Source organism: Prionailurus viverrinus, chromosome B3 (genome assembly GCF_022837055.1).
Source record: "Prionailurus viverrinus isolate Anna chromosome B3, UM_Priviv_1.0, whole genome shotgun sequence".
Lineage (NCBI taxonomy): Eukaryota > Metazoa > Chordata > Mammalia > Carnivora > Felidae > Prionailurus > Prionailurus viverrinus.
In genome coordinates this window covers 27,517,701-27,535,000 of record NC_062566.1, presented here as the reverse complement: position 1 = coordinate 27,535,000, position 17,300 = coordinate 27,517,701, and the positions used below count along the sequence as shown (strand labels likewise).

General features: G+C 55.8%; 1 protein-coding gene across 3 annotated transcripts in view; it reads left to right on the top strand.

Annotated features, from left to right (window-relative positions):
• TBC1D21 (TBC1 domain family member 21) overlaps nt 1-5,678 on the top strand; it is a 13,300-nt gene extending 7,622 nt beyond the window's left edge. For 2 of the 3 annotated variants that reach the window (XM_047863586.1, XM_047863584.1), the window contains 8 exons: nt 927-1,021; nt 1,565-1,675; nt 1,786-1,886; nt 2,847-2,943; nt 3,300-3,400; nt 4,406-4,522; nt 5,113-5,196; nt 5,535-5,678. In XM_047863586.1, coding sequence (XP_047719542.1) covers nt 927-1,021; nt 1,565-1,675; nt 1,786-1,886; nt 2,847-2,943; nt 3,300-3,400; nt 4,406-4,522; nt 5,113-5,196; nt 5,535-5,567 — 739 coding nt within the window. In that variant the 3' untranslated portion in view covers nt 5,568-5,678. The remainder of the gene's footprint in view (nt 1-926; nt 1,022-1,564; nt 1,676-1,785; nt 1,887-2,846; nt 2,944-3,299; nt 3,401-4,405; nt 4,523-5,112; nt 5,197-5,534) is intronic. The other variant, XM_047863585.1, reaches the window with a different exon arrangement.
• Nucleotides 5,679-17,300: the final 11,622 nt, after the last annotated feature.

The following is a 17,300-nucleotide window of genomic DNA, read 5'->3' as shown; positions in this document are numbered from 1 at the left end:
CAAGAGGCCAGTGGAGAATGATCCAGGGCCGTAGGGGAACTGAGGGTCCGCCTGGAATGCTCTATTCCTGAGAGCCCTGACAAGGCCCGTATTAGTTTCCTGAGGCTGCTGAAAGAAGGCACCACAAACCGGGGGCTTTGCAACAGCAGAAATGTATTTTCTCGGTTCCAGAGGTCGGAGGCCCAAAAGCAAGGTGCCAGCACGGCCACGTTCCCTGATGTCTCCAGGGGACAACCCTTCCATGCCTCCTCCTGCTGACTCTGGGCGTTCTTCCAGTCTCTGCCTCCATGGTCGCATGGCCTACTCGCCTTCTCTCTGTCTCTCCTTTGTGTGTTTCTGTGTGTCCTTGGAAGGACGCTCGTCATTGGATTTAGGGTCTACCTGGATAATCTAGATTGATCTCATCTCGAGATCCTTAATTATATCTGCAAAGGCCCTTTTAAAAATAAGTTCACAAGCACAAGTTTCGGTGGCTAAGGCGTAGACATATCTTTTGGAGGGCCACCATTCAGCCTCCTACGTGTCCTAAGCACATTCTGGTAAGGGACGCTAGACACTGCCTCATCCAATCCTTCCGATTCTAAGGCGGAAGTGCCAGTATTCTCCCCATTCTACAGAGGAGGAAACTGAGGCTTAGGTATAGTGATGTCCACAAGGCCTGCCCCTAGTTGCAAACACCCAGTTATTAATTTGTGGAGCCAGGATTCAGGAGCAGCCATGGGACCCCAGAGCCACAAGATTGAACCTGCCTCCATGCTGCCCTCCAGGAGCACATTAGAGTGTGGTTGGTTAGGGCTGGCACCGGTGGGGATGAGAGGGGGCATCACAGCGAGAGGGTGCAGCCTCCTGAAGAGTGCTCCGCAGAGTTCCCTTGATTTGCCAGGAGGGGGAGGCTGCCTCTTTCAGCCTCAGTTCTGTCTTCACAGGAAGAACTACGAGGCCTTATGCGAGATATATGAAAAGATTCAGCCCCTTCTGGAAAACCTGCACCGGAACTTTATGGAGACTCGGAATAACATTGGTGAGCGGAGTTGGGTGGGCAGGGCGGGGTGGAGGGGAGGGCTTAAAGCCATGCCTGCCCCCTCCTGAGTCATGTCCAGGGGCCGATGGGTCCCCTGGTTCCTGGGAGCTGCCTCCACAGGGGCCTGGAATTTTGCTGGCTGAACCTTGGTTAGCCCATCCCCCATCTCTGCTGGGGGCCCCTAGAGGCCCAGCACCATTTTCCCCCCGGGGTGATTCCTATTCCTGCCACTTCGCCTTCATCTCTCCCCTTTGGGCCTTGAACTAGGCTAGATTTCAGTTGGACAGAACCGGTGGGGTGGGATGGGGGGACATTCCTGGCAGAGGGTACAGCCTCGTCAAAGATTTGGAGGTGGGGACACGGCCAAACAGCTCAGGGCATGGTGAGGGGTAGAGCCTCATGGGCAGATGTAGGCCGATGTACTTTTCACAGCCCCCTCCCCAAGGTGCTTTGGGTCTTACCCTTTGGGGGAATGAACTCATTCATGGCCCCCCTGCTGGAGGTGATCTGGTGCCTCCTACCTGTCTCTTTTCCACAACCTAGCATATGACATTCAGAAACTCTACGACAAAGACCACCTAGGCAACGTCCTTATCGACAAGAAGAGACTGGAGAAAATCCTGCTCCTGAGTTATGTCTGCAATACCCAGGCAGGTGGGCCACAGGGCTGGGCTTCCCCGCAGCCCCCTTTTCTCAGTTCCTTCCTGGAATCCCTTCCCTGCCCCCACCCAGCCCCTCCTCACTGCCCTCCCCCTCCACCCCAGAGTATCAGCAGGGTTTCCACGAGATGGTGATGCTTTTCCAGCTGATGGTGGAACATGACCATGAGACCTTCTGGCTTTTCCAGTTCTTCCTGCAGAAAACGGTGAGGGCTGGGCCTGAGTTCAGGGACCACCTCCTTACCACTCCCCAAATAACCCCTTGAGGTCAGGCAGGCATTGATTGGCAGCCCGGCCGTTTCCTTCAGCCCTGAAGCAGCCCTCAGGGTCCCAGAGGAGCCTGGACAGGCCACACTAACACCAGTGAGGTTTTGGGGGACAGTGCTGTGTGTGTTGTAGGCATTGGAGTTGAGGAGATGGCTAGAAAGGTGCTCTGGGTCCAGTTCTCCCCAAACTTTGCAAGAGTGTAACTGGCCAGTCCCAGTGAAGGTTTCTTCTCCTGACATTGCCCTTCCCAAACGTGGCTCTGCTCCCACAAATCCTCCATGGCTCCCCATCGCCTCCAGAATAAAGTCCAATAACCTTGGCCAGGCAGTCAAGGACGATCTTTGGCCTTGTCTCTCGCTGCCGCCTTCACACGCCCTGCACTTCAGGCACAGCAGGGGACTTGGTACTCCCCAGATGTACCCCCACAATGACCACGTTGAGGGCTTTTAAAGTTGCTGCTCCCTGGAACATCCTCCCTGGAAAACCTTTCCTTATGATCTGTGAGAGGCTGTTCAGCATCTACCCTCACCCCTCTCTCCATCCCTGCAGCAAGGTGCTCACTGCTCTTTCCTTGTCCCAATTGGTTCTGACCCACAGCATGTGTGTAGAGGCAGAACTGGATGCGTTGCACGTGAGCCACGTCTGGAACATCCCTGCCTCCCCACCACACACACACACACAGGTGCATCCACATGTGCAAACAAACACCCCTACAGACACAGATCACATAGACACGCCCGGACCCAGGCAGCCAGGCTCATCCAGAGGCATGAGCCCAGCCTGGAGCCAGCCCCGCGCGGGGCCTCCAGAACCAAGATGCTGTGAAGCAGGGCTGGCTCTTCCGGTGCCCCCACACGGAGAGAGGTGCCGTTTCCCTCCCTCCCGCCCATCTTTCTCAGGAGCACTGCTGTGTCATCAACATCGGAGTGGGCAAGAACCTAGACATGCTCAACGACCTGATCGACTTCTTGGACCCCGTGTTCGCTGAGCACCTAAGTGAGTGGACCCTCCGCCTCCTGCAACAGAACGTCGCCCCCCCACCACCACCAGGGCAGGCATGAGGGGGCACCAGGACCCAGCCCCAGGCAGCCGGGCCCACTCATGGTGGGCGGGAGCGGGTCATTTGGTCTTCCCTCCAGGCCCTGGGAGCACGGCGTTGGCATCCGGACAGTTGAAAATTCACCCCAGTCTCCAAAGGCGGTTGGAACAGTGAGGGCCAGGCATTTCGTACTTCCCCAGCGTGTTGGCGTGCTGTCGTTTCGCCCTCTGTGTGCCTTTGCTCTGTCACGTGAGCTGTCCCTGTGTTCTCCGACCACGGCCTCTGGGCTGATGCCCTTGTCTCTTCTGCGCAGGAGGGAAGGGTGCCGGGACCGTGCGGTCCCTCTTCCCCTGGTTCTGCTTCTGCTTCCAGCGTGCCTTCAAGTCCTTCGAAGATGTCTGGAGGCTGTGGGAGGTGAGGCCTCCTTGGACTGAAGGGCTAAGCCCCACCCCTCCAGCATGCAGCGGGCAGCCCTTTCCCTCGCCTCCCCTTTATTGCTGGCCTGGGTTGGACTTCGGCAGCTTGGGGTTTACTGGGCCAGCGACCCTGCTCCCGCCTCGTGGGAGGAGGCTAGGACATCAGCTGGTCCATCTGTTCATCCAGGCCCACCAGCACCTCCTGGAGGGCAATCAGGGTGGAAGGAGGGGCCTCTGGCCCGTGTTGGGGGCGGGGGGAGCCCGGCCTGCTTTCCCACCACCTGCCCAGGTGGGCCGCCCTCTGCTCTGCTTCCCCAGCTGCCCCTTCCTCTGCCTTCCCCTCCATCTGAGTGCTGTTTCCCTACTGGCCCCTCACTCCTGGAGAAGGAGGGCCCCCCCACCAAAGGGCAGGTCAAAGGTGCAGTTCTTTGCTACCAGACCCTTGGGCCATCAGCAGATGAAGCTCCCTGGGAACGGACCCACCACCCACTTTCTGCCCTGCCCAGCCCAGCCCAGTCCTCAGCCTGGCACTCAGTGCCCCCCCCGAGTCAACTCCCACCTGCCTTATCCCTCCCTCACGGCCTGCTGGTCTCCATGCCCAAGTCCATGGCCACCCCCAGACCTCTGCTGACACCCCTGGATCGTTGACTTCTCATCAACCGTTGCTTTGCCAAAGCTCCACTCAAATGCTACAGTCACTGGGTCATTCCCTCACCCTCTCCTCCCTCCCTCCCTCCCTTCCTCTTCCCCTCCTTCCCTCTCTCATTCTCTCCTCCTCCTCTTCCTTCCCCCTAGCTAATGAATTCCCTGAAGCCTTTTTCTCCAAGCCTGCAGTAGCCTCAGGACCCCCGAGGTAGCACTTGAGCCAATGAGGGAGTCAGTAGTGAGGTCCAGGAATGGCTGACCCCGGGCGGGTGCCTAGTCAGCGGGTGGGTCACCATCCTCGGGTCCGCTGCGGTCTCTGGCTGCAGGGCCCAGGCTGACACTCACCGGCCACCTGCAGGTTCTGCTGACGGGGAAGCCCTGCAGGAACTTCCAGGTGCTGGTGGCCTACAGCATGCTGCAGATGGTGCGCGAGCAGGTGCTACAGGAGAGCATGACCAGGGATGACATCATCCTGGTGAGCACACCCGCCCTGGGGCCAGGCCAGCCCTTCGCCCCTGGCGGGAATCTGTGATGTCCTGAGCACTGCGCTGGTGCTTCTGTAGAGCAGCTCATTTAAGCCTCACGACAAGCCTGATGCAGAGGGACATAACCATCCCCAGCACCCCTGTTTAGCACAGGAAGAACCTGAGGCCTTGAACGCCTCTTACTGTCCGTGCTCGCTGCCTCACAGTTAATCCCTTAGCCCTAGGGTTCTCCTGCGGCAAAAGACAGAGAGTTTTCTGGCATTTCAAAAAAGCAGCTGAGGTCTACGTTCAACACGCTCTAGGGTAGCAGCCCGATTATAAAACGGGTCCTCCTTAGAAGCCCCTGCATCACTCAGTGGAACCCTGGTACTCCCTAGAGCCCAGCAGGAAAGCTACATTTACCATCTCCCCCATATATCAAGTTCCAGTGGTGAAATATCAGGCACTGTTCTGGGCTGGTTGGAGAGAGATCAGGTGGCCCCAGTGACTGCCATGGGCAGCCGCCTTGTCCCTTGAAGCGGGAGGCAGCCGCCTGTGCCCAAGGAGACCTGCTTCGTCCCAGCTTCCTCTCTCTGCACAGGCCTGCAACAACCTCATTGACCTTGATGCTGATGTGCTGATCTCTGCTGCCTGCTTGATTTACGCTGAGCTCATCCAAAGAGATGTAAGTTGCCCCGATTATTTGTCTTCCTCCTCCAAGAAGCCTCCTCTGATTTCCCAAGCCCAGCCCAAGCACCCGGCAGGCATATTCGGCTTCAGAGACACAGTTTGTGTCTGGTTCTTTGCTGCTTTCCATCTGCAGCTCCTGCCTCCCCAAGGAGACTGCACTGCCCGAGGACACGGCCCTCGCCCCTGGTTCCCTGTGTCCCTCCCAGTGGATCAGGCACAGGACTGAGCACCCAGGGGTTCTGTAGAATGTCACTAGCTGGACAAACGTGACGAGTGAGCTCAACAGAACAATGTCTGTCCACCTCAACCTGCCAGAACCCTCCTCTTCCCCAGGCTCCTCAGCCGTTAAAGGATTTCTTTCTCTGAAGACTCTCACGATGGACAGATGCCCTCAAAGGACAGAAGGAAGGTGGTGCTTCAGCCATGAAGTCTGACGGGGTGTTAGGGTGAGAGTGTAGGTAATACAACTACAATAGAAACAGGCTTTGGACTCACAGTTTGTGGTGGGCAGTGTATCGCCTGGCGACACGTAAGGGCAGAGAGGATTGTCTGATGAGAAGAGAGGCCTGGGGGGCGAGAAGGGCCATCACGAGCTGGAGAGAGGGCAAGCCCACCAGGGAGACCTTGCAGGTCACAACTCTTCCACAGCTGAGGGCTTTCCAAGGCTACGGTGGTTCCACACTCGGACGCAAATGGGTAAGGATGTAAGTGACTTTGAGAGCCTCCCTGCCTCCTGTGGAAGACAAACTGAACGTGTCTAATAGGTCTGATCAATCCCCGGGACCAGGTCCCGAGAGGAGGGCCTGACCACACACCTCTGCACACACGACCCGCGTCTTCCCCCTTCCTCCCAACACGGCGGCCACACATTAAGGTGTTTTTCCAGGGCTTTCCCCGGCTGTCTGAGGAAGGACACAGCCCAAGTCTCTGGCTAGCAGGCCATTCCCCAGGACAGGCCATTCCCCTCCTGGGTTCAAAGCCTCCCGGTCACGTGGTCCCTTCTCAGCCTGGAATGCATCCGCAAACCAAACTCTTTTCTTCAGCCTCACTCAGTTTCTCCAGACAACCATCCCCTGGCCCAGGCATATAGATTGCCCCCTGGGTGCCCTCCCAGGACCGGACCGTGCCACAGCCCTGAGCCCCCTGCCCAGCCTGCTGTGCCCTGGGGGCAGACGTGAAGATTGGCCAGAAGGGGCTGAACCTGAAGAGGGGCCAGGGCTGGCCTGGTGCCCCCATATCTGCTCTGCAAGTGTGTTCATCTGCTCGCCTGTGCGCACATGCACGCACACACACACCCCTGCCCGGGGGTTACACCTTTTCAGAGGGGCTGACGGATGGGCAGGAAGGATCCACCGGTTTTGCTGTGACCCTGGCCCTCAGGAGGAGGCATAACTATCCTCACTCTTCCCCAGCTTCCCCCTTCTTTCCCATCCTATCATTCTCAGTGACCGTCACTCAAAAGGCACTACGTCCCCAACTAATGTCTGGTCTCCTTCCCCTCAAGTGACAATCCCCATCCATGGCTGGCTCTGAGTCTCTTGGCTGCCGTATGTCTTCTGGGGGTGGGGGGTGTTGCTGAAGAGTGCGGCCCCGTTCCCCCACCAGCGTCTTTTCTGCATGGCCAAAGAGCCAGTGCTTGCCGGGCAAGAAGGCACATGGGTAAGTTCATGTACTACGCTTCTTGGGTTTATGTTCCCAAGACAGGTTATTTAAGTAAGGGTTCTTGCATGGCATACAGTTCTCCAGAAACAAAACTGTGTTTTCATTTTACCAAAGAACCAGAGTAAGAGACATTTCGGCGCGCGAACCATGACCTTGGGGAGAGTCCATAAACACAGGAGATGTGTTGTTCCTAATGCGTCCTTTGGCCTGGTAGCATTAGTTGGCCTATGATTGTTGGCTCAGACGTATACACAATGCCAGACATCTATTCCAAAACCAAAATACTCAAGAAGTCACTCTCTAGGCTGATGGTTTTCAAACCTGTTTTTAAAAGCATGTGTTTTGGGGCGCCTGGGTGGCTCAGTCGGTTGAGCGTCCGACTTCAGCTCAGGTCACGATCTCACGGTCCGCGAGTTGGAGCCCCGCATCAGGCTCTGGGCTGATGGCTCAGAGCCTGGAGCCTGCCTCCAATTCTGTGTCTCCCTCTCTCTCTGCCCCTCCCCCCTTCATGCTCTGTCTCTCTCTGTCTCAAAAATAAATAAAAATTAAAAAAAAAAAATAAAAGCATGTGTTTTTAAGACCACCGTTATACAATTTTCCTCAGGAGCCCAGTGTTTGAGGTTTGGGTGGGGAGTCCAGGGCCCTCCTCCCTGTGATCTCTCTCAGGCCCCTCCTCGACCCTCGCGTCATTCCCTGTGGAACCTCTGGCCTACTGGGAGCACATTTGAAACCTCTGTTGGTGTTACACATGACCTGGATTAAGTCCCGACCCTGAATTGACCCAGGGTCAGAGAAATTCCAGGCTATGTAGCGATGGGAGTAAAGATCTTAGAAGAGCGGACTTTTCTCGGCTCATCTGCAGCACCCCTGGCTGGTGGGGTGTGGATTAGAATCGGCCCACTGTGCTGCTATGCATATCATAGAGACAGCCCAGGCTTCTCCTCACTTCGTTTATCACTTTATCATCCAGTGTTATGTTTTTCTTAGTAAGGTCCAGACCAGAGATAGACCTATGGGAAGCTCTGGAACCCTAGAGCCTGGGGCATCTGGCTGGCTCAGTCAGTTGAATCCCTGACTCTGGATTTTGGCTCAGGTCATAATCCCAGGGTTGTGGGATTGTGCCCTCATTGGGCTCCACGCTGAGTATGGAACCTGCTTGAGATTCTCTCTCTCTCTCTCTCTCTCTCTCTCTCCAGAGGTGGTTCGTTCTCCCCTCTCTGCCCACCTTGAGTGACCCCCAGCCCACTCTTTGTTCCTGGAGCCAGGATAGTGGCTCTTTACCCACTAAGAGCTTTGCAGAGGCGGCATGTATAAAGATCCAAGTTCTCGGGGCCGCAGAGCCTGTGTTTCAGACTCAGAGGGGGAAAGGAGGTGGAGGAGGCCCACAGAGCCTGGGCCTGGGCTGCGGCTACAGACCCGTGTCCAGCGAGGGGGAAGGGCTCCCCCTAGCTGCAGGAGGAAGCATGTAGCTGGGGGGGGGGGTGCAGGGGCGGGGGCTCCACTCCCCAGGACCCAGCCCCAGTGACCAGACTGGAGGCTGGAGCACTGGCCTGTGAAGAGGACAGTGAGAAAGAAGGAAAAGCAGGAAAAAGAGAAGTTTTAGCAAATGGAGGGAGGGAGTGAAATGGGAGGGAATATGAAGTCTCTTCTTCAGCTAACTAACGCCTGCCACTCACGTCACGGACCATCCACAGAGCCAGCAATGTAGGCGGAACATGGCAAAGTGACAAATGGCACCTGTGTAGTGATCCTCAAGGCCACTGCTGCTCACTGATGTGTCTCCCAGACCCCTCCCCCCGCCCCAGACCCAACCATACACTCACACTGCAGCCTCCAGGTACCCGTGGAGATTTTGTTGTTTAACCGGATTGGGATGTGACTACGTCTGGTTTGGAAACGTCTTCTTTTTGTCTGTTTTTCAGAAAAAGGCCGTTTGGATCCATCTAGACCAAAGGAGTTCTCCTCCTCCCTGACTGCAGGCACTCGCCACCCCCCAACACACACACTTCATTCAATTCCTCACCTGAGTCCTGCCTGTTCGCCCCTACGTGGACCAGCCGGTTCTGGAACTGCTGGGGGAGGATAGGTGACGACCTGCCCTCTGACCCTCTTCCTTCTGGGTGGATACAGGCCAGGGTCTGCAAGGCCAGAGCTCATCAGTGCCGAGGTCTGAGCCATGGTCAGAGGCCATGCCTCGGTGCCATGGCCAGAACCCCACCAAGTAGCCTGGCCCTCGAATCTGGAGCTGCAGCCCCCACCCCAGAGGACAAGGGAGCACGTCTTCCCAGATCCCACCTTCCCACTGATCCCTGAGGAGCCTGAAGCCCCAGAGGGAGGGGACCATGACAATGAGGAGTGGGCTGGAGCTCCCGGAGGTCAGGAACAGGGAGGGTGCTGTGGTCCTAACCCTCACGGTTGTCACAGCTGCACTTGCTGAGTGATTACTATGTCCCAAGCCCCGTGCTAAGCCCATCATAAGCCTTCTCTCCCATGGCCTCATTCAGAAGACAGACACCATCACTACCCCCTTTTTCCTGGTGAGGAACCAGAGGCGCTGGGGTGCACAGCCCACGAATGCAGAGTCAGAATATGAACGCTGGCAGGCAAACCCGGGAGCTTACACTATTAACACCACAGTACTGGCTCTGGGGCGGTGCCCTGTGTTCACCTCCTTGCCTGCTCCCAGCCTCAGGTGTGCCGTCTACCCCATGGCCCACACCCGTCTCCCGTCCGGTCCTCTGCCAGACCCCCCACCTCACAGGCCACCCCTGCCCTTGGCAACTGAGGACCCACGGGGGGAAGGGGGGTGGGGAGATGATGTAGGGCTGGACAACTGGGGAACATGCAGGAGACTCTGTGCCACTTCCCTCAGCCTGCCCATGCCTGCTATGACCCCCGGAAGTTTGGAGAAGGCCAGACCAGAGCCATGTTTCCCACATCTTGTTTTGCAACCAAGTTCAGGTTACTCCGGTCATTCCTTCTATGGGGCAAGGGCTGAGCTGGGGCTCTGGGGTTATAAGGACGTCGGTGCGCAAGTGTGAACGTGAGGACCCAAGAGGGGCTACTGAGCCTCTTTGCCAGGGGCAAAACAGTGGCGGCAAAGCCTGTGAGGCCAGAATGAGCCAGACATGTGAGTGTGGGAGAGGAGGGGTAGAGAAGAGCCGCACAGGATTAGCCCACCCCACCCCAGCCCCTGCCACCCCGCTCTGGACCGGCCCTGGGCCGGAGGTGGAATGGAAGGAGACCAAAGTGGAGAGTGGGGAAGTTCCAGTCATTGCCAAGTACAATGCCACATTACCCAGCTTCCTTACCCAGGAGGGGAAAGGAGTTATTTCTGAGACCTGAAACAAAAGCACTAACAGCCACACTGTCTTGCCAGACCCTGGGGCTAGTGAGCCTATAGTGGGGAAAAGATTAGCAGCAACCAGAAATGAGGGAGGTGGGTCAAAGGGAGGCAGCAGGAGGCTGGGGGCAAGGTGGGAAGGTAAAGTCACAAGCAGTAGCTTTTAATCTTGGTGACCCAATGGAATCACCAGGAAGCTTTTATTTATTTATTTTTTAAGTTTTTTAAACGTTTATTTATTTTTGAGACAGAGAGAGACAGAGCATGAAGGGGGGAGGGGCAGAGAGAGAAGGAGACACAGAATCGGAAGCAGGCTCCAGGCTCTGAGCCATCAGCCCAGAGCCTGACGCGGGGCTCGAACTCACGGACCACGAGATCGTGACCTGGCTGAAGTCGGACGCTTAACCGACTGCGCCACCCAGGCGCCCCGTCCAGGAAGCTTTTAAAAACAACCCATGTCCAAGGCCCACTGATGAAATTGGAATTTCTGGGGGTGGGGCCAGGACACTGGTATTGTTTAGAAATCCCCCCCCCTCCATGATTCCAATATGCAGCCAGGAATGAGAACCCCGGTGCTCAGAGCAGGTGTCGGTTGGAGTGGGATTCGTGGTTTAACGCCCTCCTTCCACTCAGGATGGGAAGAGACTTGCCCAAGGTCACACAGCAAGTGAATCATGGCCTGGAGAGGACAGGAGTGGCAACACAGGGCACTATCCTGAACTGATACCAATACCATGGGGCAGAGCCCACAAGGTCACTGCAGCCAAGCCCCCCACCACTGGTCCAACCCTGGACCACACCAAAGCCTCCGGCTGCCCCTGCCTCGCCAGCTCTTTCCCGAACTGCCCCACCTCCCCACCTTAGAGCCCTGAAGCTGAACGACTCTAGAATTAAGCATCCCACCTTTTCTGCACCAGTACATTAAAAAAAAAAGATCTCTTTAGGGAATTAATAAGTGCCCAAGTCTCAAAGGCCTGACCCTCACTTGCAGTGATATGCAAATGGCACCTGAACACCCACGGTGCAGCACTCAGAAGCTGGGAGCAAATGGGATGCAAATGTATGCAATCATTATGCAAACAAGGGCAGCCCCGGATTAATGGCCTCCATCCTTCAACCAGACAGCAGCTGTCTCTTCAGGTACAGGCATGGCCGACAGGGAGGCCTGTCAGAAGCATCCCGAGGAAGGGTCAAGAGAAGCTACTGTTCTGACACTGGCCTGTTGATGATCTTCTCTGAGAAATCTGGGGGGCGGGGAGGGGGGATGTTCTTTGACTGGGCTTTGACTGGGCTCCTTGCCCAAGTCCCAGGTTCAAGGCCAGGCAGAGCTGTGGAGGAGAGAGGTGGTGACACGGATGGCGGAGGTGGCTGAGGCAAAAGGAGAGGTGATAGTGGGAAGGGATGAGGTGGAAATAATTGAGGATAAGGCAGAGGTGAGGGGGGTGGTGTTTCTGGCGACGGTGGTGATGACGGGGTGGTGAACATGGGCTGGGAGGGGTTGGTAGCGGCAGTGGTGGTGACGATAACGGCATTGGCAATATCGCAGGCAACACTGGGGGCAAAGTGGCGATGACAGAGGTAAGGTTAACAGTAGTCGTGAGGGAAAGGAATGCAGTGGGGAGGAGGAGGACAGTGATGCAGGGGTGCTGGGAGAGAGTGAAGGGCAGTGGTTGTGACGGTGGTGGGTGACCGTGGCCACGATGCCGGTAGCATAGGTGGCCCCGGGTGGAGTGATGGGTGGTGACAGTCATTGTGTGACCAATATGAGCTGACCGAAGCGACAGAGGAGAAGATGGGGAGGGGGAGTTGGTGAAAACGGGCTCTCAAAACCCTTCACCTCAGCAGGGGAGGGTGTTTGAGAACCTGTCAGATGAAGGCAGGGGGACCAGGGGGGAATGTGAAGAGGACAGACAAGGTCTGCCATGATGGGGACGGGAGAGTCGGGGGAAGCCCCCAACGACAGACCCAGAGAAAGCTCAGAGACAACTCCTGACTTCTGTCTCCTTGGCAAAGACTCGGCTGTTACACCCCAGTTCCGCTCAGGGAAGGTGTGCAAGTGACCCCACGGTTGGAGAAATCACAGCCCCACTGAGCTCTGTGAAGTGGGAGGAAGTGTGACCACCAAGTGAACAGGTGAGTTTGTTCTCTCCTTCCATGCCCAGCAGAGGTGGCTGATGGCAGGGTCACGGACTCTGGAATGAAGCTGCCTTGTGGAGCGGGGAAGAGGGGTGAGTGTCGAAAAATAGCACACGGTAACTGGGGCTTGGGAGACATTGACAAATGTCTCCTCGGGAGAACTTGGAAACTCCCAGTGTCTCTCCTACCCCATGGCCCAGATCCTCTGCACTTCTCCATCACCCTCCCTTCATCTCGGTCCCTTCAGTGAAAGGTTCCAGAGTTGTGGGTCTGACACTATGCTCACAGCTCTATTTCCCTCCTAAAAGGCCACACCCTATAGTCCATAGGCTCCGGAATCAGATTCCAGGTAATAGCTGGATGAGCCTGGACAATAAGCCTCTTTGCGCCTCTGTTTTCTCACTTATAAATTAGAAATAAAAATACCTACCTTATAGATTATAGCATGGATGTCTATAAATGTGTTTGGTCCAGCAAACGTCAACTTAGAGACCCCATAGCTGTCGGGAAGATACTGCAGGAGTAAGGTGCACCAGTATCACTTATTCTGTCACCCCAGAAGAAGTAGCCACAGGAGAGGGCATCTCCAGGACCCATGACTTCCCACAACCCCAAGGTATAGCCTCTACAATAAGCCACCTCCTTCTTGTGCAACCTGCACTTGCACGTTCGTCCTGTAGAGGGCGCGCCTCCTCCACGAACCAGGATCCCACCCGGAAGGCAAGGCTGCTCCAAGGAGAAGGCAACCTGCCCAGAAGTTCCCCTGCTCTGGCTGGGTGGAGGGGTTGCAGGGGAGGAAGCCTAGTCCCCTGGGCCAGAACTGTTTTGGGGGACTGGAAGGGGAGCAGAGGGAAGGAATCTGTTGTTCTTGGCTCTCAGAAGTCCTAAGCCTTCTACTCTGGCTGCAGATTTGCCGGGAGCCGGCCGTTAGCTTGAGAAGGAGGAGCCCCTGGGATCCCCTTGGAAGCATCTCTGGACAGCCCCAGAGCCCCGTGAGCAGGTGCAGGGAGCACCGTGCCCTCTCCCAGGCCCCCCTTCTTGACTGGGAATTCCCCTCCCTTCCCAAAACACGCACACAGTGCGTGGTCCAGCATCATTCACTGTGAGTGATGAGAATCGTCCTGATGGCCTGTGGACCATCACCACCCAGGGTGGCCTGAGGAGAGCGGGACCTAGCAGAGTCATCATCTCGGGGTAGTAATGAGGACCACCTGTAGAGGATCTGTCAGACTCTTCCCTGAGCCCGCAGGCCTCCATCCACGACCCCCGCCCCTCTCACACACCCAGGATGCACTGTCCCCACTAGCAAAGGCCGTGCTCCAGGACACGCCCCCACAGCCAGCAGCAGCGCCAGCCCTGCCCTCCCGCTGCAGGGTGAGCCTCAGGGCCAGTGCTTGCGGCCAGTTCCAGCTGCCCGCAGGTCCCCGTGTGGACCTGGAGTGGGAGGCCGCCTCTGTTTTCTCTACCCAATTTCTAAACATTACCTGTTTCACCGTGTGAACAACCATCCAGGGACCTCCCCTATGTTTTCTCCACCCAAGACCAGCAATGTCCAACAGAAACATAACGTGAGCCACAGAAGCATCTTTTAATATTTTGGTAGCCACATTAAAAAGTAAAAAGAAACGGGTGAGAAGATTTATTTAACCCAATATAGCCATAATATTACTGTTACAACTGTGTAATCAACATAAAGAGTATTTAAAAAAAATTTTTTAATGTTATTTTAATTTACACTTGAGAGAGAGAGGGGGGTAGGGGCAGAGCAAGGGGGACAGAGGATCTGGAAGCGGGCTCTGTGCTGACAGTACAGCCCGATATGGGCTTGAACCCACGAACCGCGAGATCATGACCTGAGCCAAAGTTGGATGCTTAACCGACTGAGCCACCCAGGCGCCCCATCAATATAAAGATTATTCACGAGATTTTTACATTCTCTCTTTTTTCTACTAGGTCTTCGAGATCCAGTGTGTATTGTACATTTTCGGCACATACGTCTTAATTGGGATGAGCCACATTAAAAGTGTGCGGTAGCCGCCTGTGGCTAGTGGCTCCTGGATGGGCCAGTGCACGTTGGTCGCTCACACTCGCTATCTTCTGGTCCCCAATCTCAATAAATGTGTGTTGACTGGCTTACAAGCTGGTGGTCTCCTGGGAATCCTGCAGCAGCGGTGACTGAAAGGCCTGATGAGCTTTAGTTTTTCTACTTTTGGTTCTCCCAGTTAGGGGGCCCTGGGAGCCTCCTGGGGCCCTGGAAGCCTCTCAGAGCCAGAAGGGCCATCAACCCTGCTGGAGGAGGCTGCCATCTGGTGCGGGCCCCACAGAGGGCACACCAGGGGCGCTCTTCAAACCCAGTCCCCAGGGCACTCAAGGCACCAAGCCACACTCCCCGAATCCTTGTCCTGGCCCATTGCCCAGCTGATGCCAGATGTCGTTCTGCCCCGCAGGAGCAGAGGGCCTTTGTGTAACACGTAAGGGATGTTAATATTTAGATGGTGGAAAGGATAAGGAAAGAGTTCCGGGAAGGCAACAGTCTGTGCAAAGGTCTGGAGGTGGGATCTGGGGGACAGGAGATGGCAGGGAGCCAAAGGGAAATGAGGGGAGAGAAAGGAGCAGCTGTTGGCCTTGGGGTGTGTGTGTGTGTGTGTGTGTGTGTGAGAGAGAGAGAGAGAGAGAGAGAGAGAGATGTGCACTAACTGCCAGTCTAGACAAGGTGGAACCATGGAAGTTTCTGAAAGTCTGGCTTTGAGGCACAGCAATCTGGAGCTCATGCAGAGAGGACTGGGAAGGGAGAAGGGAGAGGTGAGTAGGGAAGTGACTGCTTTGGGGTAGTTAATGTGGACTTGTGCCCTTCTGTGGTTGGCAGAGAGTCAAAGACTCAGAAATGGGCCACCCTGGAGTCCCCAGGCTCCCCCCACGTATCTCTGGGAGGGCCTGGGTAACACCCACAGAGGGATTCCAGTGGCTTCTGTTACTGCAACAGTGAGTTGGTAGGCATTTGCTTCTTACTTCCCTTCTAGACTCTGGATTCCAGGCTCTGAGGTCTGAGCTGTAACGATGGCCTCCCGCAAAACCAACCCATCCCTGCCCACTGAGAACCACTGCTGGACTTTTGTGACAATGTGAAAAGGACATCCCCTCCTGGGTAGATGCAGCCCCTTGGCAGATGGTGCCTTTGTGCCAAGCAAAAGGTTGAATGGCCCCCTCAACATAGCACAGCTGGCAAGAAAATGGTGAGTGACGGGAGGCAAAGTCACAGAGCAGTGAAGAAGCGCCAGGCAGACCTAGGGAGCATCTTGGCCCTGAACTTGGGCATTCGTGTCACCCTTCCGAGTATCCATTTGCTCATTTGTAAGATGGGAATGCTAGCTAGGGTTCTTCCCAGGATTAACGACAGCGGTGCCTGGACGGTGCCTGGCAGCTGTAGAAACTGGGAATAGAACCCCAGTTCCCTGCTCAGGAAAAGATGTGGACACACTGTGGAGCTCCTTGGTAGGTGAAGAAGCCTAGAATGTTAGAAAGTGGTCCAGTGCCAGGCCTGCAGACCAGAGGAGGAAGGATCAGGAGGGGGGCACCTTCCAGAGCTGCGGGGATACTGAGCTGTGCCCCCAGACCCCCTTCAGGACCAGGTGAGTGTGGCCTGCAGAGGGCTCACGGTCCCTCCCCAAGAACTGCTCTCATCCAAGGCCACACCCCCCGCCCGCGGCAGCCCCGTTCAGCGAGTGTGGGTCATGTGCCAAGTGCTCTTGCGTCCATCTGGAACTGCCTGTGACTCCCCAGCACTTCAACTGCTCCCTCTACCCACCTCTGCTCCCTTCACTCCCCGAGGGAGAGGGGCACTCTCTAAGAGCATGCAAATCTTCCTCACGGGGTCTGCTTCCCCTGGTGCTGGAGCAAATCACGGTAAACTTGGTGACTTAAAACACACATAAAAAACACATGGTTATTCTTCTATAGTTCTGGGGACCAGAAGTCCAAAAGCAGTCTCAACTGAGACTGGGCTGGTTCCTTTCGGAGGCTCTAAGGGAGAATTTGTTTCCTTGCCTTTTTTAAAAAATTTATTTTAATGTTTTTATTTATTTTTGAGACAGAGCATGAGCAGGGGAGGGGCAGAGAGAGAGGGAGACACAGAATCTGAAGCGGGCCCCAGGCTCTGAGCTGTCAGCACAGAGCCTGACGCGGGGGCTCGAACTCACAGACTGTGAGATCATGACCTGAGCTGAAGTCAGACGCCCAACCTACTGAGCCACCCAGGTGCCCCTCCTTGCTTTTTCTAGCTTCTGGAGGCCGCCAGCATCCTTGGCGTACCTCCGTTTCTGTTGTCATATGTCCTACTTCCTCCTTGGACCTTCTTGTCCCCCCTCTTATAAGGGCCCTTGGCATTACATCGGACAAGTAATGGTCCAGGAGAATCGCCCCATCTCAAGATCCCGAACTTAATCACATCTGCCAACTCCCTTTTGCCATATAAGGTAACAGGTTCTGGGGATCAGGATTTGGATATTTTGCAGGGAAGGGAGGGTGTTATTATATAGCCTTTGACACCAAGAAACCGAACCCAAGCAAGCAGCCTTCTCCCCTCAAGCTGGAGGCCCAATGTGACGCTGCTCACCTCCTCCCAAGCACCCTCTTTTGGACATCTCCCAAACAAGGACAGGCTGATTCCACCCAAGGAGTGGGGGAAGGGTCTGGCTATGGAAGTAGATCCCTGGTCTTGAGGGTGTGTGATAACCAGCTACCAGGAAGGCTTAAGCAGGCTGGGGAGGCTTTGAAGTCCAGGAATGCCCACTCCTTCTTTTTCTCTGCTTCTACATGTTCATCTTTCAAGGCTCAGCTGCCCCAGCCCAGGCAAAACAGTTGCCTCCTCTTGGGCCTCCACCGTGCTCGCTGGCGCCCCCACTGGTGCATATGCCCCCAGCCTGCTGTGTGCATCTCGTTGCTCACCTGCAACTTCCCTA